This window comes from Kogia breviceps, chromosome 12, assembly GCF_026419965.1.
Source record: "Kogia breviceps isolate mKogBre1 chromosome 12, mKogBre1 haplotype 1, whole genome shotgun sequence".
Taxonomy (NCBI): domain Eukaryota; kingdom Metazoa; phylum Chordata; class Mammalia; order Artiodactyla; family Physeteridae; genus Kogia; species Kogia breviceps.
This window is the reverse complement of record NC_081321.1, coordinates 73342131-73364609: the sequence shown is the minus strand read 5'-3', so window position 1 is coordinate 73364609 and position 22479 is coordinate 73342131. Positions and strand designations below refer to the sequence as shown.

The 22479-nt window shown below is 37.5% G+C and overlaps 1 protein-coding gene across 4 annotated transcripts in view; it reads left to right on the top strand.

Annotated features, from left to right (window-relative positions):
- Positions 1 to 22479, top strand: part of POC1B (POC1 centriolar protein B) — a 113849-nt gene that overhangs the window by 49955 nt on the left and 41415 nt on the right. For 2 of the 4 annotated variants that reach the window (XM_059080161.2, XM_067009847.1), the window contains 3 exons: positions 1651 to 1719; positions 2457 to 2609; positions 16915 to 16995. In XM_059080161.2, coding sequence (XP_058936144.1) covers positions 1651 to 1719; positions 2457 to 2609; positions 16915 to 16995 — 303 coding nt within the window. The remainder of the gene's footprint in view (positions 1 to 1650; positions 1720 to 2456; positions 2610 to 16914; positions 16996 to 22479) is intronic. The other 2 variants (XM_067009849.1, XM_067009848.1) reach the window with 1 other exon arrangement.

The window sequence follows — 22479 nt, the reverse complement described above, 5'->3', positions numbered from 1 at the left end:
GCCCAATACCCTCTACTCTTCGGAGCCTGTGCCTGTCCTTATGGTTTTCCTCTGATATTTCTTGTGGGGAGGCCTGCCCTTGTCCAGTCTTGCCTGTGACTGGGTACTCAAATCTGACTCATTCTGGGATTCAGTTCTAGAAAGCCCAGTTGCCCACAGATAAAGCCACATTTTCTCTTTATAAGCCTTCATCAGTAAGAAAGATAATATTTCTTTTGTCTTATTTTTCAATTGTTTTAGGAACCCAGTGGGGTGCTATTTATTGAGCCTATTCAACCTCACACACACACACACACACACACACACACACACACACACACACACATATACACTAGTATATAATGTACTAAAGAAAAACTTTTTAAGTGTAGAAACTATCCTTCCTTTCTGGGTAAATATTCAAACTTCTCTAAATTTTTTAGAATGCATCCTCTTTTTTTTTTTTTTAATAAGATGTACTAGGTACTTCCTTTTAACCAAGTATAAGTTATTTATATCCAGAAATAGAATGGGTTTTGTGGTCTAAGGGAGAAGTTTTATTTCTGCCTTCATGTATCCTGCTGGACTTCCTGCTTGCTTTATCATTTATTCTGCAGCTGTGTTAGAGTGAAGCAGAAATAGACACTAACCAGCTCAGATATATGTGTACCCATGGATTTAGGCTGGATGAACAACAAATAAAAGTGGGCAAGGATTAAAATATCCATGGAAGAAGGACAGAGCAATAGAAAAAAGATAAAGAAAATAATTTAGGAGAAAAGCACTACACATGAAGATGGTATTTTTCACAGTCTGGAGGTGAAGGTGTTTATGAGGCTATAATAACCTGAGTCTGTGGAATGATCTACTTGAAAAATGTAAGATGTTTTCCTCCCAAGATTTTCTTGCATAGATCAAGGACATATTAAAAACAAACACTATACTAATATTTTTGAAATGAGGAATATTTACTCTTATCTTGACTGAAAATTGACCTAGAGGTCATGTTGTGACTGTGCCGGGTATAGTCTTGTCCAGCTCCACAGCCATTGCTCAATTTCATGTTCCTGTTACCTCTCACCCAGATAATTGCCGTAACTTCCTAACTGGCCTGCAACCATTAGTTCTGACTCCAACTCATCATTCTCACAATCGTGATATCAGTTTTCATCGATCACAGCTCTTCTATCCATGTCCTGCTCTTAAAACTTTGAGTGGCTCAATGTTGCCCACATGAAGGGAGAACTCGGCAAAGCCTGTTGTGGTCAGGAAATGAGCTTTGTTCATACAGCCTCATTCCCATCACCTACAGAATTATCATTCAGTTTCTGCTAGTGATTTGTTGAATAAAGAATCCAAAGCCAGAAAATCTGAACAGAAATTCTTACTAACTTACCTATGCACAAGCTTTTCTTTAAAGGGGGAGAAAAGTGTATTTTCTCATTTTTATTAGTATCTCTTTTTTCATTTAGTATCATTTATAGATGTTTTAATGTAATTGGGTTGATTCTTTGATTCTCTTTGCCTGCATAAGTTGCTAACAGCTGGATGTGTTCTCAAGACATTGCATAAATAGTCTGCACAAGTTAGGATGAAAAATTAATACGGCCCTCTTGGCCATGAGAACGCATTAACAAGTAATTTTTTCTTTTATCTCCCTCTGTTTCTTAGGGGCCTGTCTTCACTGTTACATTTTCAAAAGGTGGAGAGCTGTTTACATCAGGAGGTGCAGATGCACAGGTTTGTAAATCTCTTGGCTCCCTCTCTGATTTGGTTGGGGGAATGGAATCTGAGACCTCAGCTAAGATTTTTACAACCAGCTAGTTTGTATATGTTAAGGTGATTATCAGTGAGTTTATATTTTAATTGAGTGCCAGGAAGTCTGCTATCTCATAGCTGAAATAGTGCCAGTTCTGATAGTTTTTGGAACTCAAATAGCAGTTATTTTCTTTTGCTCATCTTTACACTTAATTATAATACATAAAACTGACACTTACTGAATACCTAATATTGGTGTGGCCCTTTCACTTGAATTATTGCCTAGTCTATTGTCTGTATGCCTTGTTTTTCAAATGTTGATTAAGCTCCTTGAGGATGGTAAAATTAAATTGTTTGTATAGCAAATCTGCATTTATTTGAAACGACCAAAACTCATTCAGAGCCAGATTTATTGAATAAGGTAGACGGTAAAGCCAAAAACATGATTTTGGGCTTTGGGAAAAATAAAAGAGGATTCTAAGGTAATAAGTTATTTTCTTAATATGAATTTTAAACTGGACATAAAGGCAATTTAAAATGCTAAATCTCTCCCTATCACCCTTTAAAAAAAAAAGTGTTGAGATGTAATGTTGTCAGAATACATATCTAGCCTTCCTGACTATTTTGAGAGACAATTCTGTATATTCATTTTTTTAAAAATTTACTTCTACTGCTTGTACATGCAAGTCAATAACTGCCAACCTGATTAATTTTTATAGGTCTTATTATGGAGGACTAACTTTGATAAACTGAATTGTAAAGATGTTATTAAAAGAAACCTCAAAAGATTACACTTTGATTCACCACCACATCTTCTCGATATCTACCCAAGGACACCACATCCCCAGGATGGAAAAATTGAAACTGTTGAAGTGAGTACTTTGTGCATATTTGTCCTACCATTTGTTAAGTGTACACTTTGGGGCTATTGGTCAACTAGATGCTTGAAATTATACTTAATTAGATGAAACCTAGTCCTGCTTTAAAACAGCAGCACTTCAAGAAACAATTATTTTCACTAATAAAATAAAACTGTAAATAAGGTAGTGTGTAATAGTACTAATGCCTCTCATATTTGCCTCTTGAAGATTTAGAAATAAAACTTAAAAATTGTGTTAATAATAATGGAAATGAGGAATCAAATCTAAGACCTCTGATGACTGTAAAGTCTGAGCTGGCTTCATATTCTAGACATGTTTAGGGAGCTCATGTGATGGCTGTCATGAGAACAGGGCTGAAGGGCAAGAATTTTCAGAGCAGTTATTGAAATAGGTATCTTGAAGCCCTTTTACAGCAAAAAAATAAAAGGTCTTATGAACAGTAAAAAGAAGAGACTTAATCATTAAACCTAATAGTTGAGACCATTTTACTGTTTGCCAACATATATTTTCAAGTATATAATTATCTGTTTAGCTGTAAATTTTTGTTGGCAAGTTTCCTTAGGTCTTATAGATTTAAATGTTCTACTCTCTTCAAAGAAAAAAGTTCTGTCTTTGCTGGTTACTTTGCTGGTATTAGTCTATTTCTTTCCATTTTGCATGATTCTTTTTTTTTTTTTTTTTTTTGCTGGCTTGTGGGATCTTCGTTCCCCAACCTGGGATTGAACCCGGGTCCACAGCAGTGAAAGCACCGAATCCTAACCACTGGACTGCCAGGGAATTCCCATTGCATGATTCTTCTTAAGTTCTTTTTTCTCTCAGAAAGAGCATATCAGGAATCACTATTATCTGTTCATCTGAATTTTTTTCCAATCACTGGCAGAGTCTTTCTTTGCTTTTCAAGCAGGTATTTTAAAATTCTTAAGATATTATTCCTGAGTGGCAGTTCACAGCCACCTCCTGCTTGTTATTCATGCTGTGATTCCAGACCCCCTTCTGTGGTCTCTTGGTCCCTTACCCCATGTCAGTTCTTTAATTTTGGTTTCCGTGGTCTTAGCCTTTTCTCTTACCTCAGGTATTTCTTTTAGTCTCAGGTTTTGTGTATGTGTGTATGCATGTGCACGCACGCATAAATTTAAGTTTTTAAGACTTTAAATTCTTTTAGACCGTTTTTTAGATTTTGTTTAATCTAGTCACATTTGGGGGATTTCTTTCCTTGTTTTTCAATGGTAGTGTTTATTTTCAGTTCTTTGCTATAATTTTTGTCCTCTCCAACTTCTGACCATCTTTCCGAACCTTCTAAATAAAGTGTTTACCGTTGTGCTTTACTACTTCTTCATGCCACTTATTGTATTATCATTTCCCCCTCTTTCATTTCTTTGAAAGAAAGAATGTAATGTAATTTGTGGTTCACCACATTTTTGTTTCAGTTTCTACAATTATGGATGCATTTGTTGATCCCCTGTGATCCCATGCATTCACATCTAATATATGTGAAATATATTTTAACTTGAGTTTTCTTTTCTTGTTTTACCTAAGCTGGTTTTATTGACTCTTGGTGTTTTTTACTCTAGTATTTCAGTAGCTTAGCTGGGCCTGATCAGCAACATTGCTGCTGCCCTCTCATCCGCTTAGTCACCTACATTTCCAGTGTGGTAGGTGACAGAGCTGCAGGCTGAGCCCAGGTCTCCTTATACTCCTAATTCAGTTATACTTCCATGACATCACAACTGCCTCAGCGCTGGGGACTCAAGCCATTTTCTCTGTGATTTACTCTCAGCCCCAGCTCACTTAAGAGTGCTAGACTTTCTTTAAACTGTCAACAAGCTCTCTGAGTAGCTCTTCTCTGACAGTGCAGCCAGAAAGCAGTAAAACCATCTGGGTTGCTTTCTATGGCTAGGTCAAGATGACCCAGGCCATGCAGAGCCACTCTCAACCCATATTTTTCACATATACCCTTTAAAAATCTATTAAAAACTGGCTTTTCATCTTGGAGTTACACCTCAGTTACACTATACAGAATCTTGAACACTGTGACTGAATTACGTTTGTTGCCTTAAGAAAGTCAGCCTCTGTGTACAGTTTAAATTATCTGTACGCACTCATACAAACTCACTGAATGGGGACTGAAATAAACTTACAGTAGCAACTGTAGTATCTATCATTTATCTACCACAAAGATTTTAGAAAATGGCACTTCTGAGAAAGTGAATGTCAGTTTCTAATCCTAGGGGATCAGAGACCAATTCATAAAGAGTCATTGTCTTTCTTTCCCTTTTCTTAGTTACAGAAGATGATTGGGGGAACCAATGCTGTGTCTCCCTAAGCGTAAATATGTAATTATGATTTACCATTCTAAATATGGCTTGTATACAGGACAGTGATGAGAGAAATGTCCTGAGAGAGTATACAGATTGTGCACATAGATATTCTCTACAACTCTACTTACTATTTTTATTTTTCATATTTACCAAAAGGCTTGGTTCTTACTAGATGCCAGTACATAATAGAGAGTATTGAACCCTTATTAAATATCAGTTACTACCTGGGCACTTTACATTTATTATCTGCTTAAATTAAGTATACAATATGACTTAATATTTGTCAAAATTCAGATTTTATGATATGAAATGCCAGAGATTTTATGATATAGGATTCTGCATATGAACAACCAACTGTTCATTTTTTTTTCCCCTTAAAATCTCTTATAATAAAGCAAGGGTGTAAAGTTTTCTGGACAGAAAATGTCTTTAATATTATGAATAAATATTAAATATCAAATTATTTTTTAAAGACTTTAATGTCTTTGAATCCCTCATAGAGCCAAAAGACTATAAATTTTTAAGTATCATTTAGAATAGAATAGTATGAATCAGAAGTTGTACTGTGCTCATTTAAGATTAGCAAATTTTACTTTGAAATACTAAATTTGATGGATTAGATTTTTTTTTCAAAGCTTTAGGCTTTGAAAAAAAGGTAAGATCAGCTTACATATGTTACTTTGGAAATATTTGGAAACTAGTAAACCTTTTTTTTTTTTTTTTTTTTTTGAGGTCAGAATTCCTGATTAAAGGGAAAAAAATGTATTATTAGAAGATGTGAAATAAATGGCATCTAAATGATCTAATTTCCCCAGCTTTCCCTTTTTACAGTGACCACAAGTGTTTCATTTCTGAGTTTGAAGTAACATAGCATTCCTATGATTTGTATTTTTTTTTTTTTTTTTTTTTTTTTTTTTTGTGGTACGCAGGCTTCTCACCGCTGTGGCCTCTCCCATTGCGGAGCGCAGGCCCCGGACGCACAGGCTCAGCGGCCATGGCCCACGGGCCCAGCCGCTCCGCGGCACGCGGGATCCTCCCGGACCGGGGCACGAACCCGCATCCCCTGCATCGGCAGGCGGACTCTCAACCACTGCGCCACCAGGGAAGCCCCCTATGATTTGTATTTTATTGTGCTTTCTGTGAGGCTCATTTGAATCACATATAATCTCAGTCTTCTGGGTGAAATTATTTGGCCTTTTGCAAAAGCCATCCATTTGCCAGCCTTAAAGTCATCACTTGTTTGAAGGTGGGGATCCTGTGGCGTCTTAGACCTTGGGTACCAGCTGACTACAGATACAAATTACTAATTCCTACACAGAGAGGGTGATAGCCAGATCGCTTTTAGAATAAATGAGAGAAGAAGGCCACATGAAAGAAGGCAGGAAGCATGAAATCCTTTCCCTTGCTGTGTCAGACCCCTCCTCTGTCCTTTCTGCTCATCTAACTGTGGAGCCTTTGTAACGCTCCTGGCCTGGGCACTCTGTCTTAATTAAAACATAAGAACAACTTCTTTCTTTTCTTGGTGGGAAAGAAGCCCACTTTTAAAACAAGGTATCTTAACCCTCCCTGCATTGTGCAACGGCACATCACTAATTTGTGCTGACTTTGTCTTCTTCAGACTGTCACGAGCTGGACTGCATAGTCCAGCCGCCCAGACAAAACCAAACAAACTTTCCTTCTTGAAGGAGGAACTAACTTAATGTGTGTGCCTGACACTTTTCTCCCAAGCAGTTCCCTACCCTTTTGCATATTTTGATGGGAAGACATAGAGCCATTCTAAGGGATGGTAGTAGATCTTCGTGACAGAAAGGCATCAAAATAGCTATTCTAGGAGAGTTGCCGAATATTGTAGGAAGGGGTAATGGTTAGTTTGTTAAAAAGAATTTGTTAATAAAATAATTGTTTTGATGGCTTCTAATTTTGTAATGGCCACTTGAGATTACCTTAATCTACACATTGCATAGAAAATTCTGTACGACATTGATCAGGAAGGAAAGCTTCCTTTAACTTAACCAAATATGTATATAATGATATTTTATGGTAGTCCGGCCACGATTCATAGTTGAAAACTACAAGTGATCAATTTAAATCTTGGAGTCTGGGATTGGGCTTATCTCAACCTTCTATTAAGGTTGAAACATTGTAATTTATGATTTAAAAAATGACCACTCCTCTATCAGTTTTGTATTTTAGTTCTAGCTGTGCTATATGTCTACATTGTTTTGGACCTCAAACACTGTTCTTCAGAGATTACATAATAATAATAGCAGTAATAATAATAATATCTAACACATGCAACATTTTTCTAATAGAGTTACACCTATTGTCATTAAATCTTCCTTAAAACTCTATAAAGTAAGCACCATTTTTATCCCATGAGAAATTGAGGCACATGTGAATAAAATCTTTTTTTAAAAATTTTTAATTTTTATTTTTTTTATACAGCAGATTCTTACAGGTCATCAGTTTTATGCACATCAGTGTATACATGTCAATCCCAATCTCCCAATTCATCACACCACCACCACCACCCCACCATGGCTTTCCCCCCTTGGTTTCCATACGTTTGTTCTTTACATCTGTGTCTCAACTTCTGCCCTGCAAACCTGTTCATCTGTACCATTTTTCTAGGTTCCACATACATGCGTTGATATATGATATTTGTTTTTCTCTTTCTGACGTACTTCTCTCTGTATGACAGTCTCTAGATCCATCCACGTCTCAACAAATGACCCAATTTCATTCCTTTTTATGGCTGAGTAATATTCCATTGTATGTATGTAACACATCTTCTTTATCCATTCGTCTATCTATGGGTATTTAGGTTGCTTCCATGACTTGGCTACTGTAAATAGTGCTGCAGTGAACATTGGGGTGCATGGGTCTTTTTGAATTATGGTTTTCTCTGGGTATATGCCCAGTAATGGGATTGTTGGATCATATGGTAATTCTATTTTTAGTTTTTTAAGGAACCTCCATACTGTTCTCCATAGTGGCTGTATCAATTTACATTCCCACCAACAGTGCAAGAGGGTTCCCTTTTCTCCACACCCTCTCCAGCATTTGTTGTTTGTAGATTTTCAGATGATGCCCATTCTAACTGGTGTGAGGTGATACCTCATTGTAGTTTTGATTTGCATTTCTCTAATAATTAGTGATGTTGAGCAGCTTTTGATGTGTCCTTGGCCATCTGTATGTCTTCTTTGGAGAAATGACTATTTAGGTCTTCTGCCCATTTTTGGATTGGGTTGTTTGTTTCTTTAATATTGAGCTGGATGAGCTGTTTATATATTTTGGAGATTAATCCTTTGTCCATTGATTCGTTTGCAAATATTTTCTCCCATTCTGAGGGTTGTCTTTTCGTCTTGTTTATGGTTTCCTTTGCTGTGCAAAAGCTTTGAAGTTTCATTAGGTCCCATTTGTTTATTTTTGTTTTTATTTCCATTACTCTAGGAGGTGGGTTAAAAAGGATCTTGCTGTGATTTATGTCATAAACTGTTCCTCCTATATTTTCCTCTAAGAGTTTTATAGTGTCCGGTCTTACATTTAGGTCTCTAATCCACTTTGAGTTTATTTTTGTGTATGGTGTTATGGAATGTTTCAATTTCATTCTTTTACATGTAGCTGTCCAGTTTTCCCAGCACCATCTATTGAAGAGACTGTCTTTTCTCCATTGTATATCCTTGTCTCCTTTGTCGTAGATTCATTGACCATAGGTGTGTGGGTTTACCTCTGGGCTTTCTATCCTGTTCCATTGATCTATATTCCTGCTTTTGTGCCAGTACCATATTGTCTTGATTACTGTAGCTTTGTAGCACAGTCTGAAGTCAGGGAGTCTGATTCCTCCAGCTCCGTTTTTTTCCCTCAAGACTGCTTTTGCTATTTGGGGTCTTTTGTGTCTCCATACAAATTTTAAGATTTTTTGTTCTAATTCCTTAAAAAATGTCATTGGTAATTTGATAGGGATTGCATTGAATCTGTAGATTGCTTTGGGTAGTAGAGTCATTTTCACAATATTGATTCTTCTAATCCAAGAACATGGTATATCTCTCCATCTATTTGTATCTTTAATTTCTTTCATCAGTGTCTTATAGTTTTCTGCATACAGGTCTTTTGTCTCCCTTCGTAGGTTTATTCCTAGGTATTTTATTCTTTTTGTTGCAGTGGTAAATGGGAGTGTTTCCTTAATTTCTCTTTGAGATTTTTCATCATTAGTGTATAGGAACGCAAGAGATTTCTGTGCATTAATTTTGTATCCTGCAACTTTACCAGATTCATTGATTATCTCTAGTAGTTTTCTGGTGGGATCATTAGGATTCTCTATGTATAATATCATGTCATCTGCAAACAGTGACAATTTTACTTCTTCTTTTCCAATTTGTATTCCTTTTATTTCTTTTTCTTCTCTGATTGCCATGGCTAGGACTTGCAAAACTATGTTGAATAATAGTGGTGAGTGTGGACATCCTTGTCACGTTCCTGATCTTAGAGGAAAGGCTTTCAGTTTTTCACCATTGAGAATGATGTTTGGGGCTTCCCTGGTGGCGCAGTGGTTGAGAGTCTGCCTGCCAATGCAGGGGACATGGGTTCGTACCCCGGTCTGGGAAGATCCCACATGCCGCGGAGCAGCTGGACCCGTGAGCCATGGCTGCTGAGCCTGCGCGTCTGGAGCCTGTGCTCTGCAATGGGAGAGGCCACAACAGTGAGAGGCCCGCGTACCACCAAAAAAAAAAAAAAAAAAAAAAAATCAGATTGAAAGATGTTTGCTGTGGGTTTGTCGTATATGGCCTTTACTATGTTGAGGTAGGTTCCCTCTGTGCCCACTTTCTGAGGAGTTTTTATCATAAATGGGTGTTGAATTTTGTCAAAAGCTTTTCTGCATCTATTGAGATGATCATATGGTTTTTATTCTTCAGTTTGTTAATATGGTGTATCACGTTGATTGATTTGCATATATTGAAGAATCCTTGCATCTCTTTGATAAATCCCACTTGATCATGGTGTACGATTCTTATAATGTGTTGTTGGATTCTGTTTGCTAGTATTTTGTTGAGGATTTTTGCATCTATATTCATCAATGATATTGTTCTGTAATTTTCTTTTTTTGTAGTATCTTTGTCTGGTTTTGGTATCAGGGTGATGGTGGCCTCATAGAATCAGTTTGGGAGTGTTCCTTCCTCTGCAATTTTTTGGAAGAGTTTGAGAAGGATGGGTGTTAGCTCTTCTCTAAATGTCTTATAGAATTTACCATGCAGCCATCTGGTCCTGGACTTTTGTTTGTTGGAAGATTTTTAATCACAGTTTCAGTTTCATTACTTGTGATTGGTCTGTTCATACATTTATTTCTTCCTGGTTCAGTCTTGGAAGGTTATACCTTTCTAAGAATTTGTCCATTTCTTCCAGGTTGTCCCTTTTATTGGCGTAGAGTTGCTTGTAATAGTCTCTTAGTCTTTTAGGATGCTTTGTATTTCTGTGGTTTCTGTTGTAACTTCTCCTTTTTCATTTCGAGTTTTATTGATTTGACTCTTCTCCCTCTTTTTCTTGATGAGTCTGGCTAATGGTTTATCAATTTTGTTTATCTCCTCAAAGAACCAGCTTTTAGTTTTATTGATCTTTGCTATTGTTTTCTTTGTTTCATTTATTTCTGCTCTGATCTTTATGATTTCTTTCCTTCTGCTAACTTTGGATTTTGTTTGTTCTTCTTTCTCTAGTTCCTTTAGGTGTAACCTTAGATCGTTTATTTGAGATTTTTCTTGTTTCTTGAGGTAGACTTGTATAGCTATAAACTTCCCTCTTAGAACTGCTTCTGCTGCATCCCAGAGGTTTTGGATCATCGTGTTTTCATTGTCATTTGTCTCTAGGCATTTTTTGATTTCCTCTTTGATTTCTTTAGTGATCTCTTGGTTATTTAGTAACGTATTGTTTAACCTCCACGTGTTTGTGTTTTTTACGTTTTTTTTCCCTGTAATTGATTTCTGATCTCATAGCGTTGCAGTCAGAAAAGATGCTTGATATCATTTCAATTTTCTTAAATTTACCAAGGCTAGATTTGTGACCCAAGATACAGTCTATCCTGGAGAATGTTCCATGAGCACTTGAGAAAAATGTGTATTCTGTTGTTTTTGGATGGAATGTCCTATAAATATCAATTAAGTCCATCTTGTTTAATGTATCATTTAAAGCTTGTGTTTCCTTATTTATTTTCATTTTCGATGATCTGTCTATTGGTGTAAGTGAGGTGTTAAAGTCCCCCACAATTATTGTGTTACTGTTGATTTGCTCTTTTATAGCTGTTAGCAGTTGCCTTATGTATTGAGGTGCTCCTACATTGGGTGCATATATATTTATAATTGTTATGTCTTCTTCTTGGATTGATCCCTTGATCATTACATAGTGTCCTTCCTTGTCTCTTGTAACGTTCTTTATTTTAAAGTCTATTTTATCGGATATGAGTATTGCTACTCCATCTTTCTTTTGATTTCCATTTGCATGGAATATTTTTTTCCATCCCCTCACTTTCAGTCTGTGTCCCTAGGTCTGAAGTGGGTCTCTTGTAGACAGCATATAGATGGGCCTTGTTTTTCTATCCATTCAGCAAGCCTGTGTCTTTTGGTTGGAGCATTTAATCCATTCACGTTTAAGGTAATTATTGATATGTATGTTCCTATGACCATTTTCTTAATTGTTTTGGGTTTGTTTTTGTAGGTCCTTTTGTTCTCTTGTGTTTCCCACTTAGAGAAGTTCCTTTAGCATTTGTTGTAGAGCTGGTTTGGTGGTGCTAAATTCTCTTAGCTTTTGCTTCTCTGTGTAACTTTTGATTTCTCCATCTAATCTGAATGAGGTCCTTGCCAGGTAGAGTAAACTTGGTTGTAGGTTCTTCCCCGTCATCACTTTAAAGTATATCATGCCACTGCCCTGTGGCTTGTAGAGTTTCTGCTGAGAAATCAGCTGTTAACCTAACGGGAGTTCCCTTGTATGTTATTTGTCGTTTTTCCCTTGCTACTTTCAATCATTTTTCTTTGTCTTTAATTTTTGCCAGTTTGATTACTATGTGTCTTGGCGTGTTTCTCCTTGGGTTTATCCTGTATGGGACCCTCTGCACTTCCTGGACTTGGGTGGCTATTTCCTTACCCATGTTAAGGAAGTTTTTGACTGTAATCTCCTCAGATATTTTCTCGGGTCCTTTCTCTCTCTCTTCTCCTGCTGGGACCCCTGTAATGCGAATGTTGTTGAGTTTAATGTTGTCCCAGAGGTCTCTTAGGCTGTCTTCATTTCTTTTCTTTCTTTTTTCTTTATTCTGTTCTGCAGCAGTGAATTCCACCAGTCTGTCTTCCGGGTCACTCATCTGTTCTTCTGCCTCAGTTATTCTGCTGTTGATACCTTGTAGTGTCGTTTTCATTTCAGTTATTGTATTGTTCATCTCTGTTTGATTGTTCTTTAATTCTTCTAGGTCTTTGTTAAACATTTCTTGGATCTTCTCGATCTTTGTCTCCATTCTTTTTCCGAGGTCCTGGATCATCTTCACTAACATTATTCTGAATTCTTTTTCTGGAAGGTTGCCTATCTCTGCTTCATTTAGTTGTTTTTCTGGGGTTTTATCTTGTTCCTTCATCTGGTACATAGCCCTCTGTCTTTTCATCTTGTCTATCTTTCTGTGAATGTGGTTTTTGTTCCACAGGCTGCAGGATTGTAGTTCTTCTGGCTTCTGCTGTCTGCCCTCTGGTGGGTGCGGCTATCTAAGAGGCTTGTGTAAGTTTCCTGATGGGAGGGACTGGTGGTGGGTAGAGCGGATTGTTGCTGTGGTGGGCAGTGCTCAGTAAAACTTTAATCCGCTTGACTGCTGATGGGTGGGGCTGGGTTCCCTCCCCGTTGTTTGTTTGGCCTGAGGCAACCCAATACTGGAACCTACCTGGCTCTGTCCTGGGAGTAATGGTGGACTCTGGGAGGGCTCACGCCAAGGAGTACTTCCCAGAACTTCTGCTGCCAGTGTCCTTGTCCCCACGGTGAGCCACAGCCACCCCCCTGCCTCTGCAGGAGACCCTCCAACACTAGCAGGTAGGTCTGGTCCAGTCTCCCCTGGGGTCACTGCTCCTTCCTCTGGGTCCCGATGCACACACTACTTTGTGTGTGCCCTCCAAGAGTGGAGTCTCTGTTTCCCCCAGGCCTGTCGAAGTCCTGCAATCAAATCCCACTAGCCTTACAAGTCTGATTCTCTAGGAATTCTTCCTCCCATTGCTGGACCCCCAGGTTGGGAAGTCTGACGTGGGGCTCAGAACCTTCACTCCAGTGGGTGGACTTCTGTGGTATAAGTGTTCGCCAGTCTGTGGGTCACCCACCCAGCAGTTATGGGATTTGATGTTACTGTGATTGCACCCCTCCTACCGTCTCATTGAGGCTTCTCCTTTGTCTTTGGATGTGGGGTATCTTTTTTGGTGAGTTCCAGTGTCTTTCTGTCGATGATTGTCCAGCAGCTAGTTGTGATTCTGGTGTTCTCGCAAGAGGGAGTGAGAGCACGTCCTTCTACTCTGCCATCTTGGTTCCTAGTCTGTGAATTAGATCTTAAAGCTAGTAAGCAACATGAGAATTTCAACCCAGTCACTCTGGTTCCATTCTGTACCTTTAACTATTTTGATGCAGTGCTTCAATAATATAAAAATTTAATTTCATCCTGTTAACAGATATTGAACATCGTACTAGCTTTAGAGGGTGCAACAGTGAACAAGATAGGCATATTTCTTGCCCTTCAGAATTTGTTAGAAGCAGGGTTTGTGCTCATGGACTCCTCAGTATGATGGATACATCAGAACCTCAGAGTGGGATGGTATTGGTGAGGTCATGTATACTAACCCTCCCTCATTCATGAATCCCTTGTTCAGTGATGGAGAACTCAGCCTCTCATAAGGCAGCCAACCCCATTTCAAGGCAACTGTTGTTATTGAAGCATTCTTTCCTTTAATAAAAATGGAGAGATAGACAGTACTGTTAATATTCATGGAGGTTAGCTTGCAAAGAACTGTAAGTGTGTCACTGCCTCAGCATATTTTCTTTGTAGAGAAGACTGTAAACTTTTACTTAGTAAGAATTTCCTGCTCCATTTAATGTATATGGCAGCAACTGTGGTACAATACAGTAAAATATTGTTACATCAAGATTCCCTGCTCGTAGAAGCTCAAGGATTTCTCTATGAGAAATGCTGACCATTTCCATGTGATTTAGTGTTTTTTTGAGCAATTCCAGTTTCGGATGGCAAAACCAGATTGTATTTTTCATTGGTAAACAATTTCATATCTACACTAGGTGGCAGTAGATAAATGAGAATAATGTGTCTGCAAGCACTCTTTCTGGACAGCTCGCCCAAGATTAAAAGGAAATCGAGTCAGCCTCAGGTTTCTTATCTTTGCCTCAACTCTGGACTCAGAGCTGATAGGAAGATTGTGCGTTCTGCTCTGTGGAATGGCCAGAAAGAAACATAGGTGTTGGTGGGCCAAGCAGATAGTCCTGCATGGTTCTAATTGCTTCTTTACTGCAGTGTGGGGATTATTGGGAGTGTACACCTCTACTTCTGACACAAGTAGCTGGATAGATGTAAATGCTTATTAATATTTCCAAAACTACAGCTGTACCCATCAAACTTGTTAAGTGCTGTTAAAGTCATTCCACTCCTCTTATCACAGTCCCTGACTGTTGCAGTGTTGTCCTCACTGTTACCCCTACTTTATTCTTGATCCTCTACATGTTCCTGTCAGATTGATCTTTCTAAAGCACATTTTAGCCTCCAGTTTTTCTGTGCCTTCCCAAATTCCTTCACCCCTCACAATTTGACCCTTGCCACCCTCTCTCGTCGCTGCCCTGTGCAGCAGTATCGTGTCAGCATTCTGCCTCTATGCTCAGGAAGGCTTGTAACCTCATCTCTGTCTCTCTCTTTTTGCTTTTGTTTTATAAACCTTTTCTAAAGGAGCCATCATAAGCTCTGTTTCCTTCACGGGAAGCTTTTCTCACTAAGTGCTCAGTCAACAGTTTCTCCTTTGAGGTTCGCCAGTATGCTTTTTGCTGATAGCATTCATTTGATACCAAGTTCTGCTATCTCTGTTGCTCTTTGTTTACTTCTTTGTATTCATAATGTTTAGTAAGTAAATGGTGATCATGTGGTTTCTTTCCCTTTTTGTTTTTCTGAATTCTGAAATAATCTCCCTCAGAAGTAGTCACCACTCTAATTATTCCCTTGGTTTTCTTTTAAATGTTACTATTTATGATTGAATCAATAATTAGATATTTTTTCATTTTGGATAGTTTTAAACTTTATATAAATGGAATCATACTGCATATATTTTACTATAGCCTCCTTCTTTATTTAGCATTAAAATCCTGAGGTTCATGTGCATGGATTCTGAATTCATACATTCATATGTTGTTGCACATAGTTGTATTTCATTCATTTTCACAGCTGTATAGGATTTCAGTGAATTTACTACAGTAGTAATTCCCATGATTATACATTTATTCTACTGTTGATAAACAGGTGGGGATTTCTGATTGTGGTTTGTTTTTCTAATTAATTTACTGTTTATTGACATATAGTTGATTTACAATGTTGTGTTAGTTTCTGCAAGACTGTGGTTTGTTTTTGTTTTTGCCATTACAGTGTTGCTCTAAACAATGTCAGCATGAGTGAGCTTTCTAGCTTTTGCAATCTTGTAGGTATTAAGCAGTATTTTGCTTTAATCGTCCCTTTTCTAATTACTACTAATGTTTCTGAAAATCTTCATATTCTAGATAACTGTTAGGTTTTCTATAATTTTTTCCTTAGGATTGCTCTTCTTTTCACATTGATTTTTAGGTTTTTCTTATATGTTTTAGGTATTTGTCCTTTTTCGTTTCAGATATAATATCTCCTCCTATTCCATTATCTGATTGTTAACTTTGTGGTAACCATTGTTAAACAGAAACCCTTAATTTTGGGGTAAACAGGTGGATCAATTTTTTAAAATTTATTTATTTTTTGCCTTATGGTTTTACTTTCGCAGCTTTTAAGATGTTCTTCTCTACCCTGGCTCAGAAAGATATTCTTACACATTTACTTCTACTAACTTTATAGTTTTAACATTTAGGTTTATAGTTTAACCATTTAGGTTTATAATTTATCTGCTGTCCATCTTTGTATGTAGTATTAGGCAGGGATCTATTTTAGTGAGCCCGTTTTCTTAGGTACAAGTCATCCTTCCTCTGTTGATTTGTGGCACCATTTTTCCTTTGTATTTGTTTTCCATACATACAAGGCTTTGCTTCTGAACTCTTTATGGTGTTGCTTCCTATTTTTTAAAGACTTCTTTAATGTCTTTACATGAGTTTTATTATTTTTTTTCTATAAAGGTCATATGCATTTTTAGGTTTTTTTCCTGATGTATTTTTAAATTTCTATGGTATTGTAAATTATGATTTTTTAAAATTTACATTTTCTGTGTGCTGAAGTACAGACAGGTAATTGATTTTATATATCAATTTTGGATCTAGTAAACTCTTAGTTTTAATGATTCAGCGGTAAATTCCTTTGGGATTTCTTTATAGATAATTATATATGAATGACAATTTTTATTTCTTCTGCTCTAATTCTTACATCTCAATGCTTTTATTTCCTTTTCTTGTCTTACTGAACTGGCTAGGATTTTTTTCTGCATCTTTTGAGGTGGGTCATTTTATTTTATTTTTAAAATCCCTTTATGGTGAATCCCATTGATTTTCTAAAGTAAAAGCAACTTTTTATTCCTGGGATAAGTTCAACTTGCTCACAATGATCTTTTCTTATATATTGTTAGATTTGATAGGCTAATATTTTATTTAAAATTTTTGTATCCATGCTAATATATGGATATTTTAATTTTAGAATATATTAGGAAATACCCTCTAGATTATTAGAAATGGCATCCACTTTCCTATGGTATAAAAATCTAATATTAGCTTTTTTTAATGTATATATACAGATTAATCCAAAGCTTGATGTAATCGATTTGCAGACCTCTACTCCCCCTGTTGTGGACATCCTTTCTTTTGATTCTACCACAGTAAGTTTTCTTTGGCATTTAAATGGTATTTAATTGTTTGGCACAATCCGTTTTCCTTAAAAAGTGTGTGAGAGAGAAGATAAAAAATGGACTAAATAGCCTAACATCTTAGCATAGAAGAAACCTTGTGCGAAAGTCATATTTACAATGTGTCTAAATAGCCACAAGGGGGAGCAGTACCAATTTCCAGAAAAGCTTCAATTTGAGGACCTTGAGCTCAGTAGAATCCATACCATCTCATCTCCTGTTAAGGTGCCACACGTGTGACGTTTCACTTGTTGTCACAGAACAGATTTCCTTCTTTGGTAGTTGCCTTTCAGAGGTGCTAAACTTACGTCTAGTCTCCTTAGAAGGTGTAAGAAAAGCAATCATTTCCCTTTGTTCATCTCTCTTGATGGATAATCCAGAAATTAAGAAGTATTTCTAACACTTGCAATTTTTTTTTTAAATTAATTTATTAATTTATTTATTTTTGGCTGTGTTGGGTTTTCGTTTCTGTGCGAGGGCTTTCTCCAGTTGTGGCAAGCGGGGGCCAGTCTTCATCGCGGTGCGCGGGCCTCTCACTGTCGCGGCCTCTCTTGTTGCGGAGCACAGGCTCCAGACGCGCAAGCTCAGTAGTTGTGGCTCACGGGCTTGGTTGCTCCGCGGCATGTGGGATCTTCCCGGACCGGGGCACGAACCCGTGTCCCCTGCATCGGCAGGCGGACTCTCAACCACTGCGCCACCAGGGAAGCCCTGCAATTTTGTTTTTAAAAATTGCATACATATAATTTATTTACTAGGTATATCCAAAGACTTCAAAAATTGAGAGTTTTAGCATTTCAATTTGAGTCTGCTTAATCTTTGCAAAGCAGATGATTTCTGCCATCAATTCTGCTAGTCAGGGAAAAACTAGTTATAGGAACAAATGAGGGGACTTCCCTGGTGGTGCAGTGGTTAAGAATTCGCCTGCCAAATCAGGGCACACAGGTTCGAGCCCTAGTCTGGGAAGATCCCACATGCCGTGGAGCAACTAAGCCCGTGTGCCACACTACTGAGCCTGCACTCTAGAGCCCATGAGCCACAACTACTGAGGCTGCGTGTCACAACTACTGAAGCCCGCGCGCCTAGAGCCCGTGTTCCGCAACAAGAGAAGCCACCATGAGCAGCCCACGACACACCACAATGAAGAGCAGCCCCTGCTCACCACAAAGAGAAAGCCCTCATGCAGCAACGAAGACACAACACAGCCAAATTAATTATTAATTTAAAAAAAAGAACGAATGGGAGGAATGGCATGATCTTTGGTGACACTGCTGTGATAATGTCAGTATAGTTAAATATTTTGGATAAATTATTAATACGTTGCCAAAAAAGAAAACAAAAGAAAAACACTTGACATTACAACATTACAAACTCTCCAGTAGATCTCAAGAATTGTATTTATTGTAGTGGAATTCTGCAGAGAACTAGTCTATCTTGAGTCTTTGCTGTGTCAGAAAGTAGTCTGCTTATTACAGGGTCTTTTCAGTGTTAATTCCATGTAGAGAAGACTCCTAGATCACTCATGAGAAGTTCCAGAGACAGGAAATCAGCTGGAGGGTCAACCCAGGGGCTGATTGTCAAAGAGAGGTCCAAGAATTGTTGGTGACAGCTAGGACCTTAAGTGAATCTGTGGTCTGGTCTCTTACAATGTTCGTGTTTATAAAATAACACTACAGACATTGCTGCATTAATAACTTACTTATGACATTAAAAATTAACTAGACATCGAATTCTTGCCACAGTGTTTAGCCTATAGTAGGTGCTCAATACTTATGTTCAATGAATTACTCAAAAGTCTCACTGTTGAAATTTACAAATTCTGGTGAGTTGGGTTTTTGCCCCACTAGTGAGAGGAGCAAAAGGTAGGTGGTTTCTGAGATGTGCTGCCTTCCTGTGAGGTAGTTGGTAGACTAAAATTGGGTGTTTCTGGCCTAGAAGATATCAAAGATCATCAAAAATCTTTGATTGGAGCTTTGAGACTCACTCTCCCTGCCAGTACCCTTCAAAATTTGCAAAACCTCATGACCTGAGGAATCCAGGTGTTCTCAATAGTGTGCTATGGAGGTGGGCATAAGTGCCACCTAGCAAGCGATAGCAGGGTGTCTGTCCCTGGATGGTAATGCAGAAGTGCCAAAGTCAAGTGTCTACATTATAGAACCCTAACTCGGGAATACAGCGTACGTGGGACTTCAAAAAGACAATTCTTTTTTTTTTTCTTTTTAATTGAAGTATAGTTGATTTACAATGTTGTGTTAATGTCTGCTGTACAGCAAAGTGATTCAGTTATACATATATATAATTCTTTTTCATATTCTTTTCCACTGTGGTTTATCTCAGGATATTGAATATAGTTCCCTGTGCTATATAGTAGGACCTTGTTGTGTATCCATTCTATATGTAATAGTTTGCATCTGCTAACCCCAAACTCTCAGTCCATTCCCCCCCTCCCCCTTGGCAACCACAAGTCTATTCTCTACAGGGAAGACAATTTTTATAATAAACATGTGACACGTTTGCAGTTGTGTTAAAAAGCAGAATAATAAGACTGAAGAGTACAGTTATTACCCACATAAGGGATACCTTTAGGCTGAATTATATGATATTGCCATTTTGTAGGCAAAAACGATCTAATACATATCAGTGATTTCTCATGGTTCAGCCCCACACCTAAGCATTAAAAGGAAGACTCCACTGTTACTTTGAGTTGTGTGCTTGATGCTACGTAAAAATAAAACAAACAAGAAAACAAAAACTTGTTTGCTATAAATTGGTTTGGAATTAGGCTAATGATGTCCCACTTAGATAGATTTTTTTAATAATCTGGAAGATAGCTGCTTGCCTCCTGGCAAGACATAAGGACTCCTGATTTTATTTATTTTACTGACACATTTTCTGAAGACAGATATTCATGAAGCATTTAGATTTTTATAAAGAGTATCTTTAAAGAGCTTTCCTTTAAATTTTCAATGTATGTGTCTTTCTTTTAGCTCATTGATAGGTAAGTGGTTAGAAAACTAAAGTGCAATCACTGTAATTATTTGCCTTTAATCTAGTGGTAATTCTTAATCTATCATCTCCTCTGTATTGGCTGCTTTTCTTTTGCTTCTGCACAACAAATCAAAAATAAATGTAAAGGAGATTTGTTTCTATTCTGGCATGAAGCACTATTGTGGTGTGAACTTTGCATGTAATTATAATGAAAAAACACAGAGAAGTATTGGAAGCAAAAAAAAGCAGTATTTACAGGTGGTTTTGGTTTTTGTTATTGTGGTTACTGTTTATTTTGGAGATTTGTTTGTTTTTTGCAGACTGGAGAAAAGTTTCTTTAGAAATTCATTTTCATCAAGATGAGATGTAAAAAGGTTACTCTTTAAACCTTAATTTGTGAAATTTCTTAGTGGGATAAAAGCAGGTTTTTTTATGGTGTAAGAAATAGTTGGCTTCTGTTCCTGTTTTGACTTGATTTAATATTACATTCAGGATGATTTCTAGATCTAAGTGTATTGATATCTATGCTCTGATGCCTTCTTACAACAGAGAAGAAATTATGGCATACAGTGTAACAGTTGGTATCTTTGTGGCTTGCACTTGTGTCTCTAATGCCAGGCAGGAAATTTGATACAATATTTCGGGATCAAAATAAGCTGTTCCCAATCTGCATTTTTAAAGCTTTGTTGTAAAAAAAAAAAGTTTCTATAAAAGGATATACTGGCTGTCACATAGATATAGTTAAAAAATGTTGATCTCAAATTTCTGAACCTTATTCCAATTACGTTGTCTCTTGTTATTTGCTGATCTTCTAAAGATTATTTAGTTCAAGATTCCCATTGAGTCTTTTAATGTTTTCATTTATTCTATTAGAAATAGACCAAGGTTTTGTCATCAAAGTTGTACAAGGCATTTAGCATTAGCACATGTGGTGTGACTACATCCTCAGCTCCTCTCCCCGCAAAGGCAAATAAGACAGTAATTTCTGTTCTGTGTCGTAATATAAAGTGATGTTTTGTTTTTTTTTTTAAATACTAACTAAACAGAATTTATTTAAAATACTCTAGGATTATTAAAATTGTTTTTTTAGGTAAACTATATTCCTAGGTTTTGATGTATTTTATTACTATTTGTCCAACAAATGAACACAGTGAAATTGATGATCTTGCTAGTATTACTCTGATTGACTCAAAACACTGGACTCTACTTAGAGAACTCAAAGAGTGTCCTTGCCTTCACTCTGGCAACTGTGTAGAGTATAAATGTAATATTTATGCCTTTCTTTAGAATTAGGGACAGTTTTCAGGTTAAATTAATTATTCACAATAAACTGAGAATCTGCAGTTATATCATAGAAGAAAATCAAGGTCTACAGTCTTTTCTTGCTCCATCAGTCAAATATTTAAAGCCACACTGCATGGAGGTATCATATGATATACTAAAGACAGGATGTCAAGCTGGCCACCTCACCTCAAGAAACTTACAGCCAAGCCAGAGAGAAATAACAGTGTAAGAAGTAAGTGGCAGTTTCAATATACTAGATGCCAAGGGTATATGATTGTCAAATGAAAGGTTGTTAACAGAGGATTCAGAAAAGGTCATGAATGGGCTAGAGCAAACTAGAAGACTTCTCTAGAAGAAAACATTTGACCAGTTTTTGACCTGACCGAAGATGGGTAGGATTTTGATAGAGACATTCCAGGTGGGGATAGTAAGGTATAAGTAGATGCCTTAGAAGTAATTGAAAATACAATATGTACCATGGTAATAAAAGTGCAGCCGTCTAATCTGTAGTCTCTGCGTTGCCTAACTCAGTGGATAGCAGATGTGGTAGGATGCTGGGAGCATACCTACTCACACCCATTTTTAGCTCTCAATCAATACTTCTTGAGTAACAAAAAATACCTGCCCCAGAGAAGCCTATATTGTATATTCTAAGGGAGGAGACAAGCAATTCACAGATTTTTAAAAAGTAGACCATATAGTATAGTAGACAGAAACAATGCAAAGGTGTAAATAGCCCTGAAGTTAGGTAGGAAGAAGGGTGCATTTAGATAGTATGGCCAGGACAAGAGTCATGTGAAAGGTGACATTTGTGGAAGGAACTGAAGGAATGACGTGAACAAGTTAGATGACTATCTGGGGAGGTACTCCAGGCCATGGGAGCAGTGCTGGAAGGCCGGATTGGGGTGAGGAGGAGCCACTGGAGGGTTTCCTGTAGAGAAAGAGGCATAATCTGATGAGTGTTTTAACAGGTTCACTCTGGCTACTGTGTTGAGAATCAGCTGGGGGTGATGGTAGAGGGGAGCAAAGAGACCAGTTCGGAAGCTAATGAAATCATCAGACAGCAGGCCGAAGTGGCTTGATCCGGGGCGGTAGCAGAGGAGGTGGTCTTAAGCGATCTGATTCTGGATGTGTTTTGAAGGTGGAGCCGATGGACTGGATGTCCCCTGTGGGATTCCCTATTTCCAT